Source organism: Lynx canadensis, chromosome D4, assembly GCF_007474595.2.
Source record: "Lynx canadensis isolate LIC74 chromosome D4, mLynCan4.pri.v2, whole genome shotgun sequence".
Classification (NCBI taxonomy): Eukaryota; Metazoa; Chordata; class Mammalia; order Carnivora; family Felidae; genus Lynx; species Lynx canadensis.
In genome coordinates, this window is record NC_044315.2 from 91,767,469 (window position 1) to 91,794,965 (window position 27,497).

A 27,497-nucleotide genomic window follows, 5' to 3' on the forward strand; every position below is an offset into this window, starting at 1 on the left:
ACAGAGGGAGAGCAGCACGAAAGCCCCTGTCCCGGGGTGCCTGTGTTTGGGCGGGGAGACCCACAGTAAACAGACAAGCAGCGGTGACCTGTGCTGAAGGAAGCCAGCGGGTTGGGAACAAGCCTCGTAAGAGTGGAGGCCTATGCTTCGTGCCGTGGTCAGGCAGGGCGCCCCGAGGAGGTGACGTCAGAGCAGAGCCCCCCTGGAGAGAGCACGGTCGGTGAGGAGCTGCCTCAGACTGAGGGTGAAGGCCCCGAGGTCTGGCCAAGCTTGTCCTTGAACTGAAGGAAGGTCAGCGTGGCCGTGGGCCAGTGGTGGACGGGGGCAGGGCCTGCCCTTGTAGGCCTCGGTGGGCCACAGAGTCACGGGGAGCCACAGGGCTCCTGGAGACCAAGAGAGGGCATGGTCTGACTTAGGAGAAGGTCGAAGGAGGGTAGGAAGGCAGGGTGACCAGGTGGAGGCCATTGCAAGAGTCCAGCGCAGAGCTGGGGGGCCTGGGTCAGCACGGGGGAAGGGAGGGAACGGGCCCCACTGATGGGTTGGTGCAGGAGACCTGAGGGGCCCAGCCCTGTCATCCCCCCTAACCCAGGGGAGACTGGCCGGGCTCGGCTCCCACTGGGCGGCTCCCCCCACCCGCCTCCCCAGGTGTCAGACAAGTTTGCCTTTGGCCTCTTTGACCTGGACTGGGACGTGTTCACCCAGCACATCGAAGGTGCCATCAACCGCGTCCCAGTGCTGGAGAAGACGGGGGTCAAGTCCACAGTCTGTGGCCCGGGTGAGTGAGGAGGCTGGAAGCAAGGGCAGGCATGCTGGGTCCTCCTGCCCGAGACCGAGGCTGGCCTGTGTCGGGCACGGACCTGGGCCGTCCCTGCCGCGAGCAGGACAGACACGACACCCCTGTTGCCGTCCCAGCAGAAGCACTGCGACTCCCACTGGGTGTCTCCCCCACCCCCTCTTTCTTCCTGGCACACACAGGGTCCCTTTAATCCTCAGTCAAGGCAAAAACACGGGTAGGGCCAGCCTTGCCCCATATCAGGCCTGGGGAGATAGGTTGGGAAAGACACAGTGTTGTCCAAAGAGGAAACTTTGTGTCTGAGGCTCTGGGTGCCTCAGTGTCCTCGTCTGTGAAATGGGTGACAGCGTACCCACTCAGCAGGAGTGGAGCAAGGAGGAGAAGCCACACGTGAGGTGCGGGGCACGGCCCGGACCAGCAGACTGCCGTCAGTCCTGAGGGGAAGGGGTGAGCCGGAGGCCGGAGAGTAACGGGTCATCCACAGGCATGCAGGGGGTGAGGGGTCGGCCAGGACAGGAGAGGGGAAGGTTCTGATGCCCAGGGGCCTGTGGCCTGCCGGGGGGGGCGGGGGGGGCCAGCCCTCTCCGCCCGGTGCCCCTGGAGCCGCTTGGATCTGTTGGGCTCGTGAGGCGGCCCAGCCGCGGTGGGCAGGATGGACGTGCCCCTGAGTGCTGGACTCGGGGTGCAGGGCGTGGGCGGGGGGCCGAAGGCTCGCTGCCCTTCCCCCCGCAGCTTCCCCGGGCTTGCGTGGGGCTGGAATGAGAAGCACAGGCCTGAAACGATCCCAGGGGCCCGAGTCACCCGGGAACATCCTCTGTTTAATTGGACTGGGGAGTCATTGCTCCCAGGGAGCCCTATCTGGGGGGGATGTGTGTGTGAAGACATCTTGTGTCTGGCTTCCGGCCTGTGGGGGAGGGTTCGCGGGGAACAGAGCACTTCCCCTTGCCAGGGAGGACGAGAGCGGTCAGTGGCCTTTGGCTTCCAGAACAGAACTGGGAAGTCCCAGGCCCCCTTGACTCCGGGGCATCCGGGGGCGGGCAGAGCTCCCATTCCGGGTCCCAGGGGTCCTGGCCAAGGTGGGGGCCCCGTCTGTGCTGCCCAAACATCCCATCATTCTGTATCCATCCCCAAGCTGCTCGGTCGTGAGTCATTGGCTGAACGTTCTCGTCCCCCCCCCCCGCCACGAAGCTCTCTCCTCAGATGCCCCGTGAGGTTGTCCTCACCTTCCTGTCTGCCTGGAAACATCCCCAGCCCTCCCGAAGCGCTCCCCGGGTGGGTGACCCAGCCACACCACTGTCACCCTCGCCCTCGCCGCCCCTGCGCCCCCTGCCACCGCCAGACACCCCCCCCCTCCTCCCCCAGGGCCCGGGAAGCTCCCGACCTTCCTCACACGGGGTCGCGTCCGTCCCCATCCCGCGCGGGACAGACCCGCGCAGAGGCTGAGAACTCCGGCTGGGGGTCAGGCAGCCCTGAGCCGGCTCCTGGCTCCCTGCTTCACTGGTAGGGTGACCCAGTTCCCGCATCTGTTCCACAGTTAGTGACCATGGTGCCTACCAGAAGGGTCACTCGCACCGCCCCTCCTCCCGTCGTCATTTCTTCCCAGACATTCTCTGTTTTGCTTATTTGCGTATTTACCGTCCCCTCTCGTCAGCTGCCTGAGGGGTGGGAGCAGTCGTGGTCGGAGCCGAGCCCTGGGCACATTCCGGGGGGCGGCAAGTATTTGTAGATGGACTGACTCAGCCCTGTGAAGTCAGTGCCATGATCCCCGTTTTACAGATGAGGACGCTGAGGCTCAGAGAGGTGAAGTGACTCGGCCAGGGTCACAGGGCTACGAAAGGGTAAAGCAGAGCTCAAGCCCAGGATTGTGGCTACAAAGCTCAGCCCTTTATAATGATTTCCCAAGGGTCCCTTGCCCTCCGTGCTCTGGGTTCCGCCTGTGACACACCTTCGGCCAACAGAGCAGAAGCCCCCGTCCCTCTCCCGGAGAACTTGGGGTCAGCCCTTCATTCAGGGACATTTATCGAACACCTGCTGTTTGCTGGGCCCCATGCTAGGCCTTGGGACACAGTACTGAGTGGAGCCCCGTCCCTGCCCTCATGCACTCGTGGTCCAGTGGGCAAGAATGACCAGCAGTGACGCGGCAGGAAGGTGGCGCCCTGTGACGGGGGCTTGAGGGAAAGGCCCCTCCTCGGCAGGAGGCAAACCTGGATGCCGCAGAGCAGAACCCGGGCCCGGCAGGGTGGTTCTGGCAGTAAATGCTGAGGAGCTCGGGAGCGTGTCAGGCGCAGTCAGGGAGGCCCCCTGGAGGAAGTGGCGTTGAGCGGAGTGGTGAGGATGGGGAAAGTCTGGGTGAAGGGGCAGCGGCAGACCCCGCTCCGATCGCTGCCCTCTCAGGAGACCCCGCCCCGGGTGCATATGGCCCGGGGAGAGCTTCAGGCCCCCCTCCCTTTCAGAGTCCTTCACACCTGACCACAAGCCCCTGATGGGGGAGGCACCTGAACTCCGAGGGTTCTTCCTGGGCTGCGGTTTCAACAGTGCAGGTGCGTGTGAGAGGCCCCTCCTTGACACCCACCGCCCTGATCTTAAAGCTTCCCCGGGCAGAGTGTGGGGGGCTCAGGAGCACAGCGGCCCCTGGCAGGGGTGAGGGCGGGGGAGGGCCGCAGGGAGGGGTGAGGTCCTGTTAGCAGCAGTGCAGCGCCCCAGGTGTGAGATCCAGGGTTCGGGGGGTGATGCTGGCTGTGGACACGGAAGGGGCATGATATTGGGGCGGGGGCTCCGGGGCGGACGGCAGACCTCTGGCCCTACTCCTTCTAGGAATGATGCTGGGCGGCGGCTGTGGGCAGGAGCTGGCCCACTGGATCGCCCACGGGCGCCCAGAGAAGGACATGTACAGCTATGACATCAGGCGAGTGTGCACCAGAGACCGTGGGCGGGGCGGCTGCTTACCGGTGCCCTGGGATTAGGTAGAGCCGGGTATACAGCGAGGGCTGTTTAGAAAGGAGCCTTCTCTGAAATCCAGAGGGCTTCTTGGAAGAGGCGCCAGTAAGGGAAGAAGGGGGAGAAGGCTGCCAGCAGGGGCGGTTCTGCAGGTGCCCGGGGTTTGGCGGATTCACGGCCCTTGGCAGTTTCCGGGATTTCTTGTCCCAGTGTCCTCCTCGACCCGCCGGGTGGCTCCAGGGTCAGCAGCGGGATCGCCTCATCCCATTTGGCAGATGGGGAGACTGAGGCCTGGGGAGCAGGAGGGACCCCACGCGTTGCCCAGGGAGCGAGGCCGAGTTGGGTGGTTATGATCAGTGCGTGCGCAGCAGCTGGGAGTCAGACGGCCCCGAGCCCAGATGCCAGCTGAACGTTCACGTCCAAGGTGGCGGGAATACATCAGACCCGGTGCCCGGCGCTCTCCTCACCGTAGCCCCGGGTAATGACGCGCGTGCTGCTAATGTCGGGGGCAGCCAGGGCGTCTGTGTAGGCACGACTCTCTGTGTCACGTCTGCAAGGAAACGCTAGACAAGCCTGAGCCGGGGGGGGGGGGGGCGCTGTCGTCAGAGCAGGGGGAGGGGGTCCTGGTCTCCATCACCCTCTGCAGGCGGGGCGAAGGCACTCACTCCCAGGCAGGGTCCGGAGGGTGGGTGTTGGTGGGGCCGGGGTGTCGTGCAGGGGGCAGTCGAGGCGACGGCTTGGAGGGGCGCCCCTGTGGGCAGGCAGCCCGTTCCGTTACTGCTCCTGGCAGACAGCCTCCCTGGGGAGACCCCAGCTGCCCGAGGTTGGGGGGGGTGTGCTGGGGTGCTGGTTCCGCTCAACATGCCCCCTGCTCCTCTGCTAACCTCACCCCTTCCTGGCCTGATGAAGACATTAGACCCGCTGGGGAAGGGTGGGGGGGATGTCTGGCCCCCACAGAGGCAGACAGACAGACACTGAGATTCCCCCACGGCCACCCCCTCCACGGCGCCTGGCACAGCTCTGCTCTGTGGCTGCCTCCGAGCCCGTCTGGGGCTGCGCCCACGCGCTCCCGAGAGAGGAATGTTCCAGAAATGATAGCTTCAAGGGGCCTCGGGGATGGGCCGGTCCAAGCCCCTCCTGCTACAAACCGCGAGAAGAGGCACCGATGCGGGAGGCCGCTTGTCTGAAGTCGCCCCGTGCGGGCGCCAGAGCGGGTAGGGACGCGGCGCCTCTCCTCCCTCGGGGGCGAGGGCTCCGGCACAGGAACAGACCGCCGCGTCGGGGCTCACCCCAGGCCTCGGCGGGCGGCCTCCCGGTGCCGCAGCGTCCACGGCTGCAGAACGGGGCTGGCATGCCTGCCCCCCTCCTGGGCTGGGGGAGGCCTGGCGGGGAGGGGGTGCACGGTCCTGGATTCAGCGGGAAGCCCCGAGGCTGCCTGTGAAACCCCTGCCCGGTTAGGAACGGGTCTGGGCCTCCCGTCGTCAGCTGCCTTGCCTGGCAGGAGTGTTTTGTGGGCTGGTTCGTGGCGGGGAGGCTGGGCCTGGGCGTCACAGGCTGGGAGGCAGATGGTATGGTGGGGGGAGGGGGGGCGGGGAGCCCCTACGAGCTGGCGCCTGGGGGGGGGGTAGAGGGAGGGCAGTGAACTAGCCCACTCACCCTTGTGGCTCCGGCAGAGGGTTTCCCCATCTGTGAAATGGGGGTGATGACTCACCTCTCGGTGGAGCGCATCTGGGACTCGCTTGTACGCGTCACGGTGCCTGGCACGGGCAGGGTCTGGGGTGTAGGCCGTGACTGTTAGTGAAAGCCCTTGGGTCCGAGTAACCGGGAGGAGGCATCATCGTTTGAGCACTGAGGGTGGCCGGACCCTAGCCCCGGCTTGGGCCCCCTGCTCCCAGGAGGAGCGCTGAAGCCAGCCTGCGTGGCCACAGGGAGGGGCCCATTCCCCTGCCGATCCCTGGTCGTGCTCGGGCTGAGCTCGAGCCCACGCCCCTGCCATGCACACGTGCGCACAGACGTGAGCCGAGGCGGCAGTCCTGGGCGACGGGGAACCTGCCGGAGGGGCCGTGGAAGGGCCCTGTCTGTGCGTGCAGGGATCACCCGGCCCCGCCCCAGATCCAGCTTCCTCTTTTGTCCTGGGGGCGTGAGGAAGGAAATCCAGGACTCCCTCTTCCCACTTCCCGCTCCCCACCCCCAGCCAGGACTCTCAAAGCAGCGAGGAAGGTCACCAGTCCGGTCCTGGGAGAACCATGCCAGCTCCTGGTGACTGGGTCTGAATCTGACCAGAGTGGCCATCAGCCTCCTAGCCCCCTTCCTGCCCGCCTCAGCCCCTCCAAAGCCGGCCAGGCATTTCCAAACCCCGCACCCCAGCACGCTTCTCCTTCAGGAACTCCCTAGACCCCTTGGCCTGGCTCCGTGGCTCCCTCCCCTGCCCTGCAGCTCGTCCCAGAAGCTCCCGGCTCAGTGCAGGCTGGATCGCCCCTCGTGTGCAAATGAGTCAAACCAGGGGGCAGCGTGAGGCCGCACTGAAGATTGAGACAGGTTCTCGCACACAGCACTCACCCCTGGGCCGACAGCAGGAAGGGGCCCCTTGGACGATCGCAGCGACTCGCGATAATATCCATAACGATAAACTCACATCCGTAGCCCCGCCCCCTGCCCCCACCAGAACATCGTGCTCGCTAGAACTGTGTGCAAACTGAGAGTCAATTAGCCCCGGTGAGGCTCCGACAGGCCTCACGGAGGATGGAACGTGGATGGGGAGGAGGGCCGGGAGGGCGCGTGAGATGCCAGCGGGTGGACAGTGAGGGAAGGGACGGATGGGGAGGCTGGTCTGGGGGTCTGAGAGGTGGGTTTGTGTGTGGGAGGGGCCGGGGGCCCGTGACCCAGGTGGGCCAGCAGCTACGCGGTCGGCTCGGGCAGCCGGGGCCATCGGAGGACAAGCCGTTGGGTGTCTCGAGCTGCTGGCTGGAGGAGAGGCCGTGTGACCTGGGGGGGGGGGGGGGGGGGGTGTCGCAGTGAGGAGGTCTAGCTGCCCAAGGCTCCAGGGCGGGAGACTAGAGCCCAGACCCCCCTCCCGAACCCATGCCCCAGGGAGGACTCTGGTGGAGGGATGAGGGTCCGGTTTGGCCCCGGGTCCTTGGCCGGCCCTTCCCTCACAGCCCCCGAGGCAGTGACCGGCCCCTCCGCCCGCCACAGGCGTTTCCATCACCTGCTCACTGACCACCGCCGCTGGATCCGCGAGCGCAGCCACGAGTCCTACGCCAAGAACTACTCTGTTGTGTTCCCCCACGACGAGCCCCTGGCGGGGCGCAACATGAGGACAGACCCCCTGCACGAGGTACCACACCCCGACGAGCGGTCACTCTCGGGGAGTCCGGGGCACTGGGGCGACGGAAAGGCGTGCTCTGGGCCGGGTGAGGTGACGCGGTGGCTCGGCCATTCCCAGCTCTCACCAACGGAGCGTGCTCGGAGCGCACACCCCGGCATCTTCCCTAACTACCGACGGCGGTCGTGGGGGGCGGGGGCACCGGCCGGTGTGTGCGGTCACCCATCGGGGACGGGCACTGACAGAGAGCAGCATAGCCCCAGAGACATGTGTCCTGCGCGTGGGGCCTGCTTGGGATGCCTTTCCTCCCCGGCAAGCTCCTACTCGTATGACGAAACCCACTGTCAGGTGCCCTCCCCGGAGCCCAGCCTTGGCACTCTCCCAAGCCCCTGACGGTCCCCTTCCTCGTGTTCCCAACCCACCTCCGTGTCCCCTCTCCCACCCCCATCTTGTGCTGCAAGCTGTGCTCATCTAGGGCCCCCGGAACAGGAGCTCTGCCCTAGTCTCTCCGGTTCTGAGCACTGAGCACGGAGCCTGACTTTTAATACGTGTTCAGGGGTGTTTGTTGAATGGAGGCAGGCAGGCTCTGAGGCTGAATAACGGAACCTCCGCACCTGGACCCCAGAGGGACCCGGCGTCCACTGCCCTGCCCCTCAGCTGAGCTTAGTGGGCCAGCTGGGATCTCGGGCCACGGTGACCCCCGGCTCCCCTCTGCCGTCCCGGGTCACCCCGTCCCGACGGCCCCAGAGCTTCCCCGACAAACACGGGGGCTGCCTGACTTGCGCTGGAAGGAGATGGGCTCAGAAGCGCCCACCTCTTGTCCGCGCTGTCAGCCCTGCTCGCGACACCCCCCCAGCCACGGCCGGTTTTATTAGAGGCGGCTACACCCCTATCTTCCCTCCCTGGGAAGGTGACCTCCTCCTCGATCCACGGGACCCCATCACTCATGCCGGGGGATTTTCTTGTGTCGAGAACTGCCCCTGTGCTGCCCCCTGGGGTGTCCGAGGAGGACATTTCTTGGTGCCACCGTTGGCAGTGTCCTCTTGGCCACTGCTCTGCCCGCTCAGGGTGTGGGTGTGTCCTTGGGAGGCAGTGGGTGGGTCGGGGGCCGCGGGCGCCTGCGCACTTGCCTGCCTCTGCCAGACCCAGCTTCCGAGGCTGCTCGGCCCGGGGCTCTGGGCCCTCCTGCCAGTCCGACAAGGCTGCCCGTGGCCACGGGGCCCTTCCAAACTTGAGGGCGGAGATGATCGTTTTTCCCCAACCCGAACTCACAGTCAAAGAAATCTGCCGTGATGTCACTTAATTGTGTCCGTGTGATATTGTGACTTATGATAAGAAATAGGAATTCAGTCTTCGTCCAGTCCATTTCTGGCGCAGCGTTCCCCCAACCCTTGGAATTTCCTAAATGGCGAGGACCACAAAGACGGAGAGGCCGGAGGTGGCCTCAGTCACCAGTGGCCACCGAGGCAATCAGCCGTGCCCGTATCACGGAGCCTCCATAAAAACCCAAAAGGAGGGGCTCAGAGAGCTTCCGGGTTGGTGAGCACAGGGAGGTTTGTGCACAGTGGCACCTGGAGGGGCACGGAAGCCACACGCCCTTTCCCCACACCAGGGGCTACTTTCCTCTTGCATCTGGCTGTCCCTGAGCTATAACCTTCTAGAAACACCAGCCATGCAGTGGGTAAAACGTTTCTCTGAGTCTTGTGAGCGGCTCGGACAAATGCATCCAGCCCGAGGAGGGGGCCTGCTCTATAGCCGGTCGGTCACCAGTCTAGGTAACCTGGAGGGACTCGAGTAGGAGACGGGGGCAGCCTTGTGGGACTGAGTCCCCAGCCTGGGGAATCTGATGCCGTCCTCGGGGAGACAGCGTCAGAGTTGAGTTGGCTTCTGGGACGTTCTGCCGGCGTCGGAGAATTGCTTGCTGCTGTGTGGCAGGTCCCCACACGCGTGCACGTGCAGACTGGGCCCAGGAAACGAACTCAGTCCGTTACGTTTTCGTATCGCGCTAAAGCACACAGCACATGAAACTTGCCATTTTAGCCGTTCTTAAAGCCTGCGATTCGGGGAGATGAAGTACATTCACGGTCCTGTGCGTCCCTCACCACTCTCTGGTGCCAGAACATTTTCATCACCCCGAAAGGAAACCCTGTGCCCACGAAGCAGTGATCCCTCATTCTCCCCAGCCTAGAAAGGCCACTGATCTGTTTTCTGTCCGGGGATTCGCCTCCTCTGGACGCTTGATGTAAGTGGGTCGTGAAGGGTCATGAGAGAAGGTCACACACGTGTTGTGTCTGAGGCTGGTCTGAGGTGCGGCACCCGTCGGAGCTCGGTTGCGTTTTAAGGCCCAGTCTCACTGCACCGTGTGGGTCCACCAGGCGTGTTCATCTGTTTTCATCGGTCGTGGGCACTGTTGCTTCCAGCTGCCGGCGGGTGTGAGCTTGGGTGTGCAGAGACCTTCCTCCCTGTTCTCTCAGGGGTGCACCTGCGGGGGGGATCGCCGGGTCTCGTGCTGGGTCAGCCTGCTCCCGCTGGAACAATAGCACAGACCGGGGGTGCGGGGGGGGGGGGGGGGAGAAGCCATAAGAAATTCCTTGCTCCCAGGTCTGGACGCTGAGCGGCTCCAGCTGGGGCCCCCTCCCCAGCTGTCTGGAAGCCTGCCTTCTCCCTGGGTCCCCTGGGTCCCCCTGTCCTGGGATCAGGGCCCCACCCCATGACCTCATTCCTCCCTAATCGCCTCTTTGAAGGCCTCACCTCCGTATTCGGTCACACTGGGGGCGTTAGGGCTTCAAGCAGGAATTTGGGGCTGGGGGTGGGGCTCTGGGGTAGGAGTTGCAGCCTGGGCTTGGGTCCTGGCTCCGAGCCTCAGGACCTCTTTGCCCTCTGCTCCTTGGGGTGTATCCCCTTGGGGGGAGTCCGGTCACTCACTGCCCTGCGTGGCGGGAGGCGGGGGGGTGTCTGGCCGGGCCTGAAGGGTGCTGGTTCCCCACCCCTACCCAGGAGCTACTGGCCCGAGGCTGCGTCTTCCAGGAGCGACAGGGCTGGGAGCGGCCGGGATGGTTCACCCCGAAAGGCACAGCTCCGGTGAGTGGCCACCCGGGCCTAGCCCACCCCCACTCCCGTCCACACCACCCGAGGTGGGGCCCGCGGGGCGGGTGAGTCACCTTGCGGGCGGGAAGGCTGAGCCCCCTGTAGATGTGCCCGTGAGCACGGGGCCGTCCTCTGCAGATGTCCCCAGGGCCGTCACTCACCGCCCACGGCAGCCAGGCCTTCCGAGGCCCAGATAAGCCCGGGGCCCCCGGGAAAGCTGGTGTTCCACAGTGAGGGGGCCGCGCGCAAGACTCCCCCGCCGTGCCGGAGAAATTAGCACATCTTCCCATAATTTTGCTCATATATTTTTGGCAAATGCCACTGTTATTTTATGTTAGTAGGAGCATTTAGCACAAAATTATGCATTCCGTGTTGGTTTGTCACTTGGGATTTCACAGCCTCCCGGCCTCTGGGTGCCCTCCTGGGGGCTCCCCAACTCCCCCAGTGCCGCCCACGGGCCCAGGTTGTCAGAGAAGAACCCAACCAGCCTGCTTGTGAAATTCGTGGGCTGGGGTCCCCTGAGCGGGCGGGGGACAGAATTTGATCCGGATTTATGCAAATTAAAACCCCTCTTCTGCTGCTGTAATTTACCAGTCCCCTTCCAGGGCAACCACCTCCCATCTCCATAGCAACTCACGGCCCAAGGCGGGTCCCAGGGCATCGTTAGGCAAGAGTGGGCTCTCTAAGACCACCAGGGGGAGCAGCCTGTCCCCAGGAGGCTGAGAGGCTGGAGCCACCAGGACAGGGTGGGGCTCGAACAGCCCCCTGCAAAGCCCTCCGTGTCCCAGCTGGCCTCTCCCAGGAAGCCCTTGGCCCCTGGGGGAGGAGAGGTCCCTGGATCAGGGATCGGGAACATTCCCTTGGTCCGGAGATGGGCAAGCTCTGTGCCCTCTCACCTGTGAAAAGAGGCTGGGCAAGTCTGGCCGTGCTGGGCAGGGACAGTTGACTGGCTCCCTCAGTAGGGGCAGGGCTGGGGAAGGGCCCAGTGGCATGTGGGCATCTCAGAGCCGCTGACAGAGGGCAGGACAGGCCATGGCCAGTGGCGGTCAAGGAGCCAGCCTCTGGGGCCCACGTGCCGCAAGGCCTGTGCCAGGCCTGTGACATCAGGCGAGTTTTCATCTCTCTGCCTCGGTTTCTCGTCTGTAGAAAGGATCTCCCTGCCTAGAAGCTCGAGGCACCGGAGCAGGGCGCGGTCCTGACTGCCGTGACAGTGCCGTCCGGCCCCCAGCTCCGTCACCCTCTTCCTCAGAGAGCTGGTTCCGGGGTCTCATCCCGCTGCCTCAGCCTTGAGTTGAAAGCCCTGACGGTGGCCCAGGGGTCCCAGGTGACCCGCCCGTCTCTCCCCAGCCCGAGCACACCCCACTTTTTCTCCATCCTTCTGGGCCCCAACGGACGCAGCCCCGCCTCCCCACCGGCCCTCAGCCGCACCACCACCACGGCAGTTAGGGTGTTATTTGTGCAAGGGTTTGTGGGCTGCCTGAACCCCTTCACCGCCCCCCAGGCCGTGCCCCCAGCACAGCCCTCCCGAGGGCGGCCGGGTGAGGCCAGATCTGCTCCACCCGGCTCCCTGCCCGCCAAGCCGTGTGCGTGCGCGTGTGCGCCCTTGTGAACGCGTGTGCGCGTGCGAGTGTAGGGCGGGGGCGGAGGGAAGGAAGGACCAGGAGGAGGGAGGAAGGGGCACAGTGACGAGCGTGTCTCCTCCCAGGTCCTGCGGTACGACTACTACGGGGCGTATGGGAACCGGATGCACGAGGACCACGCCTACGGCCGGCTGCTGGGGGACGAGTACACGTTCGACTTCCCGCCCCACCACGACGTGGTCAGTGGCTGAGTCCCCCCACCCCCCATCCCTCATGGAGGAGAAAGTCGGGCCCCCGGTAGGGCTGACTCAGTTTTGAGGAGCAAGCCGGTGATGTCTTCCTCTCTGCCCCCCTCTGTGCCGAGGCCTCGCCACGGGCGGTGGGGGCTGGGGCTGGCTGTGTGGCCGCAGGCCAGGGGCCGCCCCTCTCTGGGCCTCCTTCCCTCCTGCCCTGGATCTGTTCTGAGGCTCCTGTGACAGGCGTGAGTGACGAGCTCTTCCTTAGGGCTGCTGTCGGTGGCTCTCTCGCAGAGTAGATTCAGGACACACAGACCCAAGACGGGCCCCTCCAGAGGACGAGCAGGAGGTCTGTGGTCTGGGGTCTGCTCGCTGCCCCTCTGGCCCCAGAAGTGGGCAGATGAGGCTGGTCAGAGCCCCGGCCGGGCTGCCTGGGCCCGACTCCCGCCGGGGTGGGGGTGACGAGGCCTGGGGCCGGGCTGCCCCCCGCAGTGTGCACCGGGCAGAGGTGCTCTTGAGGGCAGCTTCGGCAGAAAGAGCGAGCGACGCCAGCCTCCACGCTGAGCGGCCCCGCCGTTTTGCAAAGGGGTCACCCAGCAGAACGGGGCTGAGCCGTGGCCTCGTGGCTGCCCCAAGAGAGCGAGAGAGGCCTCAGCTGCCCCCTGATGTGGGTGCCCAGCCCGGGGCCGCCTGGGAAGCACTGTCTCGGGGGAAAAGGCAGCTGGCCAGCTTCCTGGGTGTACGGCCTGTGAGGTCACCCAGGGCCTGGCTCAGAAGGGCCCTGAGTGGGGCTTAACGCTCCGCTGTCGCCACCTTGAAACTCTTAAGACTTTAGGAACCGGGGCCCGCGGTTTCATTTTGCACCAGGCCTCACAAATTCTGCAGCCGGTCCCCAAGGGAAAGAAACATTCCCTCCTGTGCTTTCCCCCAAAGCTGGCTCTGGTGGTAAAGGCACTGGGGGAGGGGCTTGGGCGGCGGAAGCAGGAGGCACGTGCGTCCCCAGGCTCCGGGGTCCCTGGCACCGCCTCGAGTCTGGCACCTCGGCTCCCGCGGCTCCCAGGGCCTGCAGGACGTCTGGCCCTCGGGGACGTGGGAGCCCGGAGGGGATGCCAACTTGGCTTGGTGGCTTCATCCAGCCTCCGCAAACGCGCCTGAACAGTCCCAAAGCATGAAACACACACTTGTTCTCAGCATTGGCAGCCTCCCCAGCCCGGGGAGACGGGGAGACGAGAGTCAGCCCGGAGACCGTGTCGGGTTTTGCTCTGTGGCCCCAGTGTCGGGGAAGGTCCTGCAGCGCCTGACGGGTCGCGGGAGCCCCACAGAGGACAGCGGTGTCTGCAGGGCGGTGGGGTCGCGGCATCTGGGGCTCCGGCGGGGTGCCAGCTCCCCCGGGGAAGCCCGACTGGGGCCTTGGCCGGTTTCCCCGGTGTAAATGCTCTCACCGCTCACACCGATACACCCACGCGGAGCTGGGGGTGGGGGGGTTGGGGCACCGCGACAGCACGGGCCGGATGCACGGCTCCGCGATCTTCTAGCCACCTGGCCCCCGACAGACCGCGCGTCCCCTCCCCGGGCCCCAGAGGGCAGCGTCCTCGTGGGAAGTGGTGTTGGAACCTCGGGGTGGAGGAGGTGACACAGGTCCCCGACGCACAGCCAGTGCTCGGCAAGGGGTAGCTTTGCTGCCACAATGTTTCCTTCAACGAGCAGCAAAGGTGGGGCCTCCCCTCAGCGGCTGGGTGATGTGTGTAGAACAAAGACGCAGTGGCTCGGGGACAGAAGACGGAGGAGAAAAACGGATGGACAACTCGGGACCTGGAGGGCCTGGCAGGGGCATCTGTATACCGGCCAGCAGGCATGCTGTGTTCTTTGTGTAAAAAAAAAAAAAAATATATATATATATATATATATATATATAGCTTTACTGAGATAGAATTCACGTACCACACAATGCATCCACTTAAAGTGTATAATTGGGTGCTTTTTAAAAATTTTTTTAATGTTTATTTTTGAGAGAGAGAGAGAGAGAGAGAGACAGAGACAGAATCAGAAGTAGGATCTGGGCTCTGAGCTGTCAGCACAGAGCCCGATGTGGGGCTCGAACTCACGAGCTGTGAGATTGCAACCTGAGCGGAAGTCGGGCACTTGATGGACTGAGCCACAATTCGGCGGTGTTTTTTAGTGTCCCCCTGGGCCCGTGCAGCCGTCACCACGATGTGATGTTAGAACGTTTTTGTCCACCCCCAGGAGAAACCCTGACCTGCCAGCTGTCACCCCCATCCCCCACCCTCTCCCACCCCATCCTCCCCTCAGGCAGCCACTAAAGCTCCTTCTGTCCCTGGAGCTTTACCTGCTGGGACGTTTCGTATCAATGGAGTCCTACAACGTGCGGTCTTCCGTGACTGGCTTCTTGCGCTCGGCGCCGTAGTTTCAAGGTCCATCCACGTTTTGGGGCGTGTCCGTGCTTCGTCACTTCTTTTTCTGAGCAGTTTTCAGTTACGTTGGATGCTCTGCAATGTGTCCGGACATTCGAGCTGGCCCCGCTTTTTGCTTGTTAGGAATAATGTCGCTACGATCATGCCCGGACGGGTTTCTGTGTGCACATAGGTATTCATTTCTCTTGGGCAGATGTCTGGCAGGTGCGTTGCTGGGTCATGGGACCTTGATGCTTAACGTTTTGAGGATCTGTGGGTGAGGGTTGTGACTTCTCCAAGTCCTCGCCACCACTGGTGATTCTCTCTCTTTGATCCCAGCCATCCTAGTGGGTGTGAGGTGGGATCTCACTGGGGTTTCGAGCTGCATTTCCCTACTGGCTAATGATGGCGAGCGTCTTCCCATGTGCTTACTGGCCATTCGTGCATCTTCTTTGGAGAAATGTCTATTCAGACACCTTGCTCATTTAAATTGGGTTACTGGTCTTTGTATTGAGTTATAAGAGTTCCTGTTATATGCTGGGTACAAGTCTCTTATCAGATTTATGCCTTCCAGATACTTCCTCCCATTCTGTGGGTTGTCTTTTCCCTTTCTTGATGGAGTTGTTGGCAGCACAAAACGTCTTGATTTTGGTGAAATCCAACTTACGGATTGTTTCTTTTGTTGCTTGTACTTCTGGGGTCATATTTCAGAAGGCATCTCCTAACCCAAGGCCACAAAGACTTACTCCCATGTTTTCTTCTAAGAATCGTATAGTTTAGCTCTTACTCTTAGGTCTGGGACCCACTTTGACTATGGTTCGTGTATGGTGTGAGGTAGGGGCCCAGCCTCCTTCTCTGCGTGTGGCTGTCCAGCTGCACGGGCACCATGTGTTGACGACCGTGGCGTCCCCCTCGCCCGGCCTTGGCATCCTTGTGGAAAAGCAGTGACCATAAACATGCGGGTTTATTTCCGGACTCTCAACCCCATTCCAGTGATCTATATGCGTATCCTTGTGTTAGTGTCTTGATTACAATGGTTTTGTAGTGAGTTTTGAAATCAGGAAGCGTGAGTCTCCCAGCTTCGTCCTTCTTTTTCAAGATGGTTTTAACTATTCTGGGTCCCTTGCATTTCCATATGAATTTTAGGATCAGTTTGTCGATTTCTGCCAAGAAGCCCGCTGCGATTTTAACGGCGATCGTGTTGAATCTGGATCCGTTTGGAGAGCACATCATCTTAGCAATATCAAGTCTTCATTTTGTAATCATGGGATGTCTTTCCACTCGTTCAGGCCTTCTTTAATTTCTTTCAAAAATATTGCTGAGTTTTCAGAGTACAAGTTTTGCACTTTTGTTGAATTTGTGGGTATTTTAAAATTCTTTCTGATGATGTAGGTGGAATTATTTTCTTTTCTTTATTTTTTAACTTTTTTTTTTTTTTTTTTGAGAGACAGAGAAAGACAAAGCAGGAGCAGGGGAGGGGCAGAGAGAGAGGGAGACACAGAATCCAAAGGAGGCTTCAGGCTCCGAGCTGTCAGCACAGAGACCGATGCGGGGCTCGAACTCACGGACCGTGAGATCATGACCTGAGCCGAAGTCGTACACTCAACCACCCGAGCCACCCAGGGAACCCTTCTTCTTCAGTCAGTTTTAATAACTTGTGTCTTTCTAGGAATGTGTCCGTTTCACATGTCACACGCTGGCATGCGGTTATGCATGGTTTTCCCTTACAATCCTTTTACTGCTGTAAGGTCGGTAGTGATGTCCCCTCTTTCCTTCCCGATTTTAGTACTTTGAGTCTCCTGTCTTATTTTCTTTGTGAGTCTAGCTGACGGTCTGCTACTTTTGTTGATCATTCCAAAGAACCAGCTCTGTTTTTGCCGATTTTCTCCATTTCTCTATTCTCCATTTCCTCTATATCCTATTCTAGTCTTTATTAAGCCTTTCCTTCTGCTTGCTTCTGGTTTAATTCACCCTTCTTTTCCAGTTCCTCCAAGTGGGAAGCTGAGGCATGGATTGAGAACTTTGGAGGCCTTTGCAGGTGTAAGGTCTCTGTGAGCAAGGCCCTGCCTTCCTTCCCTCCTTCTCAAAGTATTTCCCAACCCTCCCCCCACAAGTTATTTCCTTGATTCTTTGGTTATTCAGGGATGTGTTGTTCAATGTCACTTATATGCAAACTCCCCAAGTTTCCTCCTGCTGTGATTCTAATGTAATTCCATTGTGGCCCAAGAACATGCTGTTGAATCTGTTGTCTTCTTTTGTGGGGTATAATTCCCTGTGCTTCCGAAGAGTGGTCTTGTTGTGTTCCCAGCTGGGAGTGGGGAGGGAGTCTCAGAGCAGGTGTGCCAGGGAGAGCCCAGCACGCTGTGCTCTGAGGAGGCATAGCTCAGAGCCCTCATGGCGTCCTTCCTCTCTGGAACTTTTCAGATCAAGAAGGAATGTCTGGCCTGCAGAGGGGCCGCTGCTGTGTTCAACATGTCCTACTTCGGAAAGTTCTACCTGGTGGGTTTGGATGCAAGGAAGGCTGCCGACTGGCTCTTCTCTGCTGATGTCAGCCGACCCCCAGGTACGACCTCCAGAGGGCCATGCCCCTCTCCCACTTTGGTGCCAGGAAGAACTCCCTGGGCACAGCCCTGGGTGCTGAGACCAGGCGGCAAGCTGGCTCTGTCCCCTCTAGGCTTCTCCAGCTCAGGGCTCTGCCCCCTGGCTGGCCCTGGGCCCCTGCGCCTAGATCTCTCTGCCCTCATTGCCACACCTCAGGCCCTAGGCCCCCAGCACCTTCCACCGTCCCTCCCCCTGCCCTTCCTTTCCCTCCTCCCTCCCTCCCTTCTCCATTTGCTTTGTTCCAGAAAGGATGCAAGGCAGGAGGCTCTCTGTAAATGTGGAGCCCCTTCGGGCACTCCCCACAGGAACACTGTCCCCAAAGAGGGTTTCCAGAATTAAATAAAAATACAGGAAGGTCAGATGGATTTGAGTCTCCAGAATGGACGACGTTTTCCTCTTAAGTGTGTCCCATGTAATATTTGGGATGTTCATCTCCTTTTACGTTACCCCCCCCCCCCACCCGTCTGTATTAGCTCCCTGGGGCTGCTGTAACAAAACACCATAAACGGGCTGGTTCTAAACAATGGAAACATGTTGTCTGATCCTTCCAGAGGCTACAAGTGCAGGCTCAAGAAGGTAGCAAGGCTGTGCTGTCTCTGAGACCTGAGGTGGGACACTTCCTGCCTCTCTGGCTCCAGGGGGTGGGGGTGGGCACCAATCTCGCCCCTGCCTTGACATCACACATCCCTGCGTTTGCTTCTCCTCATAAGGACACCAGCATCCCAGATTAGAGCCCGCCATAAGGGCCATCCTAACATGACCACATAGCAAAGCCCTGTTTCCAAATAAGCTCACGTTCACAGGTACTTGGGGTTGGAACGTCAACATGTCATTTCAGGGACACAGTTCAACCTGTGACACCACGGCAGTCACCCCACCTGCTCCTCTTAAACCTCCCCCTGACCCACACCCCCCGTCCCCCCAACCCCACCCCAGCACCCCTCCATCCACCTTCCCGTTCACCCCCTTTCATCCATCCATCCACATAGTCGTTTATGCGGACAGACATCAGGAGCCTCTGCTCAGCAGGCACGGGCGCACCAGAGTGAGTGAGACAGGAACCCTGCTCCTAAGAACTTTCTGGCATGTGGGGGGTGGGTGGGAGGCTGGGATGGGGGGCATCCACGTCCCGGGCCAAGGTGTTTCAAAAAGAAAGAAGCCCCACTCTTTTTTTTTTTTTAATATTTTTATTCATTTTTGAGAGAGACAGAGCATGAGTGGGGGAGGGGCAGAGAGAGGGAGACACAGAATCCGAAGGAGCTCCAGGCTCTGAGCTGACAGCACAGAGCCCGACGCGGGGCTCGAACTCTCGAACCACAAGATCATGACCTGAGCCGAAGTCGGATGCTCGACTGACTGAGCCACCCAGACTCCCCGAAGCCCCACTCTTGACCCTTCCTCCTCCGGGAACAGCAGTGCTGGGTGACCTGCCCCTCCCGCTCTGGGCCGCCCGGTCGTGGTGACGTCGCCTTTTGAGGTCACCTGCGCTAGGGTATCCCGTCGAGCGGTTACCCAGACTTGTGTGTGCCGGGCTGTGCCGAGCGGCTCCCACACTCCGGGTCTTTCTCTTGCCCCCAGGCTCGACTGTGTATACCTGCATGCTGAACCACAGGGGCGGCACCGAAAGCGACCTGACTGTCAGCCGCCTGGCCCCCGGCCTCCAGGCCTCCGCCCTGGCCCCCGCCTTCGAAGGTAGGAGATGCCCCACGGGCTGAGCGATGTTGTCACTGCAGCCCTTGTTCCGGTGACCGGCGGTGGCCGGGGACGGGCTGCCGAGGGCTGCTCTGTAATTACCTGTGGTGCCCGCAGCGGTCAGGGCTTCGGAGATTAGAAGTGTCGCTTCAGGCTGGCGGTCTGCTTTGTTCAGGCAGTGATGCGGGCTCTGAGTACTCCGTGATTATGTCTTTGAACCTGTCCGTACCGCGGAGTTTCAGAACAGCGAGGGCGTGGGCATACTCAGCGTGCCTGCCCAGAACAGAGGGAGCCACGGAGGAGGCCGTGCTTCCCACTTGGACGTACTAGCTCCTTTCTGCCACCGACATCTATGCCGAACCGACTTTGATCTCTGCTGAATCCCGTCTCAGGCCGGGGCAGGTCCTTAGAAGGTGTGCAGTTCAGTGCTCAAGCTGTTCCTGGGTTGCCCTCTGCAGCCCCTTCGCCTTTGCTTGCATGCCTCCAGTGACAGGTAGCTCACTACCTGTAATGCTTGTTTGCACAGCCCTGACGGCCACGTTGAGCCAGGTGTGCTGCCTGTCCCTTCACCTCCCCGACCCTACCCCTTGGTTCACACAGAGCAAGGTCATCTCTAGTCCCGTAGCCGTCCCTGCTAGGGAGAAGAGAGACGGCTGAGATCCGCAGAGTGGGAAGCTCCCTCCTTCTCCAGGGAGGCCCCGGTGCCGCTCTGAGAGACTGGATTTGCAGAGGAGAGGGTGTCTCTCTGAGAGACCCTCCAGGGGGAGGGTCCGTCAGCACCAGAACTCAGCCCGTTCAGAGAAGCTGGCAGCCCCCGCCTCCAGGGGCCTGGCTCCATGCTGCCCAGACTCGGTGAGGGTCCCCAGGGGTTGGCGGACGAGCTCCCAGGGCACCGGGGGAGGGGGAGGCGAGCGAGAAGGAGGGCGCATTAGCCAGGCGGGTGCATTCGGTACCTGCTGAGCACTTGTCACATCCCAGGCTGTTTGAGGCACCCAGGAGGTTCTGGCCCGTGGAGTTTATATCTCTGGGTGGGGGTGCGGGGGCGATGGGACAAGGTTGCTTTGCCGGCCACAGACTCCTTTGGGGTGGATTTGGGGGCCGAGGGTGGGTGGGATTCCTGAGTCTCTGACTGACTGCTGAAAACAGCGTCGTGGGGCAGCACCGGCCGACTGGAGACTGTGGGCACGGGTGAGCGGTCTTACTGGCGGCAGCTGGGGCTTGGGGCGCCCTTCCCTCCTGCCACTGGTGGTGCAGAGCGCCTGTGCTGTGTGAATGAACCTGTCCGCCCCTTCCTTCTCCCAGCGCTCACAAAGAGCCTTTACGGTAAGACAGATGCGGGCAGCCAGCGGTCACAGGAGGTGAAGGAGGCTGGGCGGGCCTCCAAGATCTCACGGTAGGGACAGACAGGGCCGGGAAGAGACCATCAGAACACCGAGTGGAAAAGCAAGGGGACGGAAAAGAGCAGGACTATGGAGGCTATGGAAGTAGCTGAGCCAGGGTGAGGAAGGCTTCCTGGAGGAGGTGATGTTCTGGCCTGAGCCCCGGTGGATGAATAGGAGCTGCCGGCTGGAAAGGTGCCTGTAAGGAGCTGGCTGGAGAGGAGCAGGGGCCATTTGGAGAAGGGCTGGTGTAGCTGGGGAGGAGGGACAGAGGGACCCCGGTGAGGGCACAGGTCATCTAAATCCTGGGCCAGGTCCTGCCACTGCCTGTCTCTGCGGCCCACAGCCCTGAGCCTCACTTTCCCCATCTGGAGAACGGGGACCTTCCGGAAGGTGCCGGGGGATTCCTGGCCCTGACGGTTCGAGGAGCGCCCGCCTTGCCGGGGCGGGGGCCAGAACAGGCCGTGGAGCAGAGGCAAGGGAAAGGTGCTAATGATTCGGGAGGCGTTTTTCCCAGATTCTGGCGCCTCCCGGTCCAACCGCGTGGCTGCCTGGGCGCGGGGGACGGGCTCTTGCGCGGCCTGCCAGCGGAAGTGCGCGTGGCGCGTCGTGAGGGAGGCGCCGTGACGCCTGAGTCACATCCCGGGAGGCCCTGGAACGTGCTGCCGGGCCCGGGGACACGGCCAAACACGAGAAGACCGGCGGCATGTGGACCGTGTTTTATTTTCGGCCTTAAAAACTGTACTGTTCCTGCCATGAATATGCATGCCTGTTAAATATGCATGTTTTAGACGCGGGTTAATTATACCCGTTGCGTCAGGTCACCACGACGGCAAGAGGATGTGGTGATTGGCACGCGAGCGAGGCTGTGTGCAAAGCAGCTGTCGATGCCAAACGTGATCTTGAACCGTCTTCTCCAACCCAAAAGGAAGACGCGCTTGTAGGAGACGTGCTGACGATACAGGAAGGTGCAAGGTCAACCCCGCAGCCCCCAGCTCCCCGGCTGGAGCCCGAGCCCCTGGACTCTGCCCACTGACCGCCCTCTCCGCCACGGCCACTTGCAGGCTGGGCCCGGAGCTGCGGCCTCAGGACCCGGCACTTTGGGTCTTTGATGAGGACAGCCGTCCGGAGAACGCCGGGCCCGGCAGCTGCCCTGGCACCAGGCGGCCCCGGTAACCCCCGTCCCTTGAGGAGGGGCCTTGGGTGGCTTCGGACCCCTGGGGCTACGCGGAGGACGCGGCCTGTAAAAGTCCCCGGCCCAGGGGCCGGGGGGGGCCCTTTTGGGGGCCGACTTGTCTTTTTGGCTTCTGTCTCCCTTTGTGCTCATCGGTTTAAGACGAAGGAGGAAGAGAGGAGACTTGATCATACCTGACCAGTGCTCTGGTAGACGTTTTAACCCAGTGGATGCTGTTAACGGTCCTATGGGGGCAGGTGTGGTCCAGCCCATCTTATAGATGAGAAAACGGAGGCCCAGAGAAGTAAGAAGTGAGGGCGTCGAGCCACAGAGCCACCTCTTGGCCAGGCCGGTCTGATGCCAAGGCCTATGTGATTCCCAGACGGTGTCCTCCGGGGTGGGGAGGGGTAGTATCCCTGCAGAGTATCCCCACAGGGATTTGGGGGGTAGCCTGTTTTCCCCAGCCCCACGGCCCAAAGGATCCAAAGGTGGGTGCGGGGTACGGTCCTGGCTGTAGGGAGATTGTGGACGCGGGACGGCCGTGGTCCCTGGGCACGGGCAAGGGGGCAGGCCACTGCGGTGAGGTCGTGTCAGTGCTCTGCAGGATGGAGTGGGTGAGCGGGCTTCCCGGAGGAGGGGATGTTTGAGCTGGGCCCCGGAAGGTGAGGAGGAGGGGCTCAGGCCTGGCGAGGCAGTGGTGAGTGGAGGGCCTGGGTGAGGACGGACCCCCGCCCAAGAGCAGAGCCAAGTGCATCAGAGCCACGTGCCTTGTGGGCGGCAGGCTCTGACGGGCGGGGGGCGGGGGGAGCGCTTTTGGACCTCCTGAGGCCCATGGGAGCAAGGGCGATCGAGATGTGGTGAGCAGGACTGGGGGTGGGATTGGAGGCTGGGGCCAGGAGGGGACAGGTCCGGCCATCCAGCCCAGAGGTGCTGCTGCCCCGGGCGCTGAGAGGAGGGGCTTGGAGGCTGCTTCGGGATGTGGGGGTGGAGGAGACGGCGGGGCTGCTGGCCACTTGCCCTGGTATATTCAGGAAGGGCTCCCTGGAGGCTAAGGCCTCTGCGTGGGACCTAGGGGAGCACACAGCATGTGGGGTGACAAGGTGGGGAACGTCCCAGGGGTCGCCTGGACAAGGGTGGGAGGAGGCAGCTGAGGACCGCAGCCCCTGCTTCCGCTCCTTCCCAGGTGGGATTGGGGGGGGGGGGGAGGCGGGCCCCAGCTCCAAGCTTCCAGCTGGTGGTCCCAGCCCAGCCCCACCCCGCCCAGGACCTCCCCCCACCCCCCAACGAGAGCCTAGCCAGCAGCTGCTTCCTGGAGACGGAGAGAGCCTGGTGCCCTTTACCCTGAGCCCTCTGCCACCGGCCAGGCCCTCCTTTGCCAGGGAAGGGTAGAGTGAGGTGGGACTGCTTTTCGATCACGGTGGGTGGCTGCGTCTATTACCACAGCTGCGGGGTGGGGGGTGTTTGGGGGGGCGGGGCTGGGACGCACCAGCGGGAGGCACCCAGGAGGGTTCCCCAGCAGGGAGCCCCCTGCCCGTCTCCACCCGTGCCCACACACTATGCCCAGCCCGCGGCAGTGATGCCCAGGCTGACAGAGGCGACTGCCAGGGGACCCCGACGGGAGGAGGCCTTCTAGACCCTTCTGTGCCCCTCCCTGGGGCCCCGCCCACAGCAGCTGTGGGAACCCGGCCTGTGAGGGCATTTCCAGTCCCGTATTCCCACCGTACAGACGGAGAAGTGGCTGAGGGGTCAGGGATCGCCTGGGGACCTCTGCTCTGGGGTGGGGGAGCCCCGTGAGAATTAATAAGGAAGGAAAGAGGGGGGATGCGAGGGGAGGTCCAGGGAAAGCTGAGAAGAAGGAGGCCTCCCGCCTCCCTCCCCACCCCCCCCCCAACCCCCTCCGGTTCCTCCAGAGATCATGGGCAAATGACGGGTGGGAGCCCGCCCGCCCCAGGCACAGGCAGTGGCTGGGTCTCACAGTACCCCTGCAGAGGAGCTACATAGACTCTCCATGAGAGATGAGAGCACAGGGGCTCAGGGAGGCTGTGTGATGGGTCCAAGGCCACACAGCTGTCCCAGCTCCCCAGGGCAGTGACTCTCCCCGGACGCTGGGCCGAGGCGGGCTGCCCTCCGTTCACCCAAACCTGGGTGGCAGTGTGGCCCAGGCCATGACTCAGAGCTGGACAGAGTCTGATTTTCTACCATGTGACCTCTCTGAACCTCGGTCTCCTTTTGTGAAACCCTGGGGTGGTGATGACAATCAGCCTCCGTGGGGGCGGGGGGGGGGGGGGGCAAGGGGGTATTACTGGCAAAGCCCGGCCCGGTACCTGGCCCCAGCAAGTCCTGATGTGGCCAAAGGGGGATCCAGAGACCGGGGGACCAGGGGCATACAGAGTGAGAGCAGAGCCAGAGAGGAAGAGATCTGTCCAAGGCTGCCCAGCACTCATGACACACGGAGCCTCGGGCCTCGACCGGGTGGGAGCTGTCCCCCTCTCCCGGTCAGGAGCCCTTTGAGGAGTGGGTGAAAGCCTCAGACTCTCCCAGAACAGTGCTCCCTTGGCGTGTGCAGCCCCCAGGGGTCCCCCACCCCGGCCCCCACTCCCTGCCCCCGGAGAGCAGCCGGTGCCCCTGGGGAGGGTCACTGCCCTCTGGCTTGTGTTTCTCACTTTCCGGGAAAGAGCAGGTGCTTCCTCGACCGAGGCCTCCGGCTAGTCCTCGCCGCCTCTCTTCCAGGGGACGGCTACTACCTGGCCGTGGGCGGGGCCGTGGCCCAGCACAACTGGTCTCACGTCGGCACGGTGCTGCAGGATCAGAGGTTCCGGTGCCAGCTCATCGACAGCTCCGAGGACCTGGGTCTGATCAGCATTCAGGGCCCGGCCAGGTGAGGACGGGACCGGGAGCCAAGCAGCCGGGTGCCCAGCCCCTGGGACCCACACCCGGCTCCCTCCGGCTGGCACCCGTGGGCAGAAGCAGCCCCTGGTCCCGCTGGTCCAGAATGGGGCGTTCCGGGCAGCTAAAGGCTCTCGTGAACCCAGAGACGCCACGCCAGATAACTCACCTTCAAAGCCCCGGAATACGGACGAGCCCTCAGTGGGAGCGCCAGACCCAGCCAGCCAGGAACCTGCGCCTGAGGGTTCAGGGGTCACAGAAGGGCCTGTGTGTGTCGGCGGGGGGGGGGGGGGGGGGAGGGGTGTCTCCGGGTCACTGACGGTCTAGCAGTTGCTGATGCCACGTCCAAGTGGGCACGGCCGGGCCGGGGTTCTACCTGACACCTGGGCTGAGAATAATACCGAACACCGAGAGGCCCGCGCCCCCCGCCCCGAACACCTCCGGGTGGATGAGTCGGTCATGCGTCCGTTCCGTAAATATTTGCTGAGCTACACTCCCAGCCATGAGGAGTCAGAGCCTGCAAACCCTCAGACGCTGGCCTGTGCAGGGAGCCACGGTGGGGGGGGGGGGGGGGGGGCGAGGCAAAGGGGCACCTGGGCAGTTGCGTGCTTGGAAAGGTCTCTCGAGCAGGGCTCCGGGAAGGGACTCGGGGGCGGGGGACCAGTGGGGAAGGATAATCGTGGCAACAGCCACCAGCTGGGCACCTGTGATTTGCCAAACCCTGTGCCAGCGTCTCCCGAAAATCCTGATAATAGCCCTTCGAGGCGGTCCTAATTGTTCTTATCCCTTGACGGGGAGGAGACAGAGGCACACAGAGGGGGAGACGTTTGCCCAGGGTCGCGCAGCTCACCAGTGCCAGGGCGGGTGGGCACGGACTCCCCCCCGAGCTCTCAGACAGCCGCGCGCCCGCAACTGCCCTTCCCGGGGAGTTACACGCCCTGTTGGTGGCGACGCACCTGCTGTGGGTGCTCCATCACTGACCCCGGAGCCCAGGCACGCGTCAGTGGTGGGGAGACTGCTCGCGGGTGGTGCACCCTGCCGGACCGGAGAGGAGAAGAAGCGGGAGAGGAGGGCCCCTGCTTCTGGGGGCCCCGTGTTCAAGGAAGGATGTGTTCCTGGAAAATGACGGGAAGAGCTGGAGGCAGAGGGAGGGAGGGGGAGGGGAGGGGGATGTGCCTGCAGCCGGATATCCCCAGGCTGCGTGCTCTGACAAAGCACGCTGTGTCCAGGTGACGTCCCTGTCAGCCAGGAGTCCCTCCGGGATCCCCGGCTGGCGTGCTCAGACCGGCCGCGGGGTCGTTTTCCCTGGGGCCTTGGAGCTGATCAAGCCTGAGGCTCCCCGGCTGGGTCCTAGACTGGCCGGCCTCCCTCCCAGGCTGTGTTGTAGCTGGTTCTGTGTGGGCGTTGCTCAGGGGCACACGGCAGGCACGTGCTTGGCGAACGAATGAATGGAACCTGAGAACATCGTATACGTTAACATGGGTCGGCATCCATCAAGTGTTTGCCCTCGGGCTGCCCATGAAAACCAACATCCACTAAGGGGACGTTTGGGCAAAGCCCTGGAAGAAATGAGGGATTGAGCTTTGGAGCTCTCTGGAGGGATGGTGTTCCAGGCAGAGGACACAGCAGGTGCAAAGGCCCGGTGGCTGGGATGTGCCTGTGAGGCTGAAGGAAAACAGGGAGGCCGGCTGGAGCAGGGCAGCTGGAGATGTGCTCGGGGAGCAGAGGAGGCGAGAGCCTGCGGGTCCAGGGGGCTGTGAGTGAGGGGGACTGAGCAGAGCAGAGACATGGTCAGACTTGGGCTTTCACGGGGTCTCTGATGCGGGGCCGGGCTAGGAGGTGTGTGAGGAGCCTCGGAGGCCGGAGAAGCCGGGATTTCCAGGAGGGAGCGATGAGCCACGTCCAGGTGGCCAGTGGGGCCAAGCGGAATGAAGATCCAAAGCGGAGCATTATGTTTGGGGCTTCCGGTGGAGTTGAGGGTGGTTTGCGGGACCGCTGGGCAGAAGCACGTGCAGCCAGGAAGGGAGGAGAGGAACGCGGAGCGGAGCAGAGGTTGGTGGCCACGGCTACGGGGAGGGACGTGGGGCCCAGAGAGATCACCCAGGACCCCGGCTCGCCCAGCAGATACCGTGGGGTGGTTTCCGTGTCTCCCCAGGGCCAGCCAGCTCCCCGTCTGTGGGCCCAACGGGGCCGGGGGTCCCGGCTGGCCCTCGGCAGCCTCTGCCCCCTTGCCACAGCGCCCACGGTGGGGCGTGAGCTTTTTCTACTGCGGGGGGAGGCTGGTGGGCAGGGGAGGGAGGGTGCGGGCACTCAGATCAAGGCAGCGCCCCCAGGGGACAGGCCAGCCTCCTCTGCCTCATTAGAAGCCGCTCCAGGAGGGTGGTGGTGACGGCCACCTCACCGCCCCCCCGCCCCCGGAAATTTCTTTACTTACTGCTCCGACGTGTCTTCTCCTTCAAGAATAGCCCCACATTCCTGTAGAGTAACAGCCTCACTGGCACCACCACCGTGTGTGTGGGGGGGGGGGGGTGCTGGGCCTTCTGAATTGTCAGGTGGGAAGCAATTTAGCCCGGCACCCGGACCGTGGGCGGTGCTAAGTTTCCAGCTGTCCGGTAGAACTCTCTGGAAGCGTTCCGCAATTGGGTGGTCCCGGTACAGCAGCCGCTAAGCTGTAGGTGGCCATTGAGCCCTTGAAAGGTGTCTGGAGAGACCGAATATTTCATCGTAATGAACTGAAACCCAAGCGGCCACAGGCGGCTAGTGGGTGCTCGCTATCACGGTCATCAGCGCCCAGATGCTCGGCAGGTGCTTTCTCGCCGATTCCCCGCCGGGGTCCTGGGAGGTGGCATCACTGCCCCCCCCCCACCCCCGCAGAGCATGGGGAGGCGGGGGGAGGCCAGGGGTGAGCAGGGGAGCCGGGACTTGAACCTGCGTCTCTGGCCCGTGCCCTCCAGCGCCACCTGCTGTCCCTCTCGTGGAGGGACAGCCTCCTGCGCCCCCGCCCACGTTAGGTAGATCGGTGCCCAGGGCTACCCGGAGTGCTGCTGACCCCCTACAGACAGACCCTCGGCCCGGCCCAGGCGGCAGCTCCAGGCTCCCGCCCCTGCCGGGAAGCAGGCAGGGAAGACGCCGGCCACCCCCCGGAGCTACGGAGGGGCCGTGCTCCTCGAGGACCGGAGGTGGGCTCTCTGGGGGCTGGCAGCACGTGGGGGCCGGGGGTGTGTGTTACATAAGGCACTCGCAGTCTGCAGCATGCTAGGCATCTCGGGCCGGTGTGGGTGGGCAGCTCCAGCACCGTGGGGGCGGGAATTAGGGTGGGCCGCAAGCATTCTGAGCAGCGGTACCCAGCAGCCCCAGCACCCGCTGGTACCCCCACGGGGAGCTGTCTCCTGCCAA

The 27,497-nt window shown here is 62.7% G+C and overlaps 1 protein-coding gene across 1 annotated transcript in view; it reads left to right on the top strand.

Moving 5' to 3' along the window:
* SARDH (sarcosine dehydrogenase) overlaps window positions 1-27,497 on the top strand; it is a 61,933-nt gene that overhangs the window by 15,455 nt on the left and 18,981 nt on the right. Inside the window, 10 exon segments of the mRNA XM_030306511.1 lie at window positions 646-775; window positions 1,157-1,240; window positions 3,247-3,333; window positions 3,608-3,698; window positions 6,926-7,067; window positions 10,053-10,136; window positions 11,848-11,961; window positions 16,794-16,932; window positions 18,549-18,662; window positions 23,946-24,093. Coding sequence (XP_030162371.1) covers window positions 646-775; window positions 1,157-1,240; window positions 3,247-3,333; window positions 3,608-3,698; window positions 6,926-7,067; window positions 10,053-10,136; window positions 11,848-11,961; window positions 16,794-16,932; window positions 18,549-18,662; window positions 23,946-24,093 — 1,133 coding nt within the window.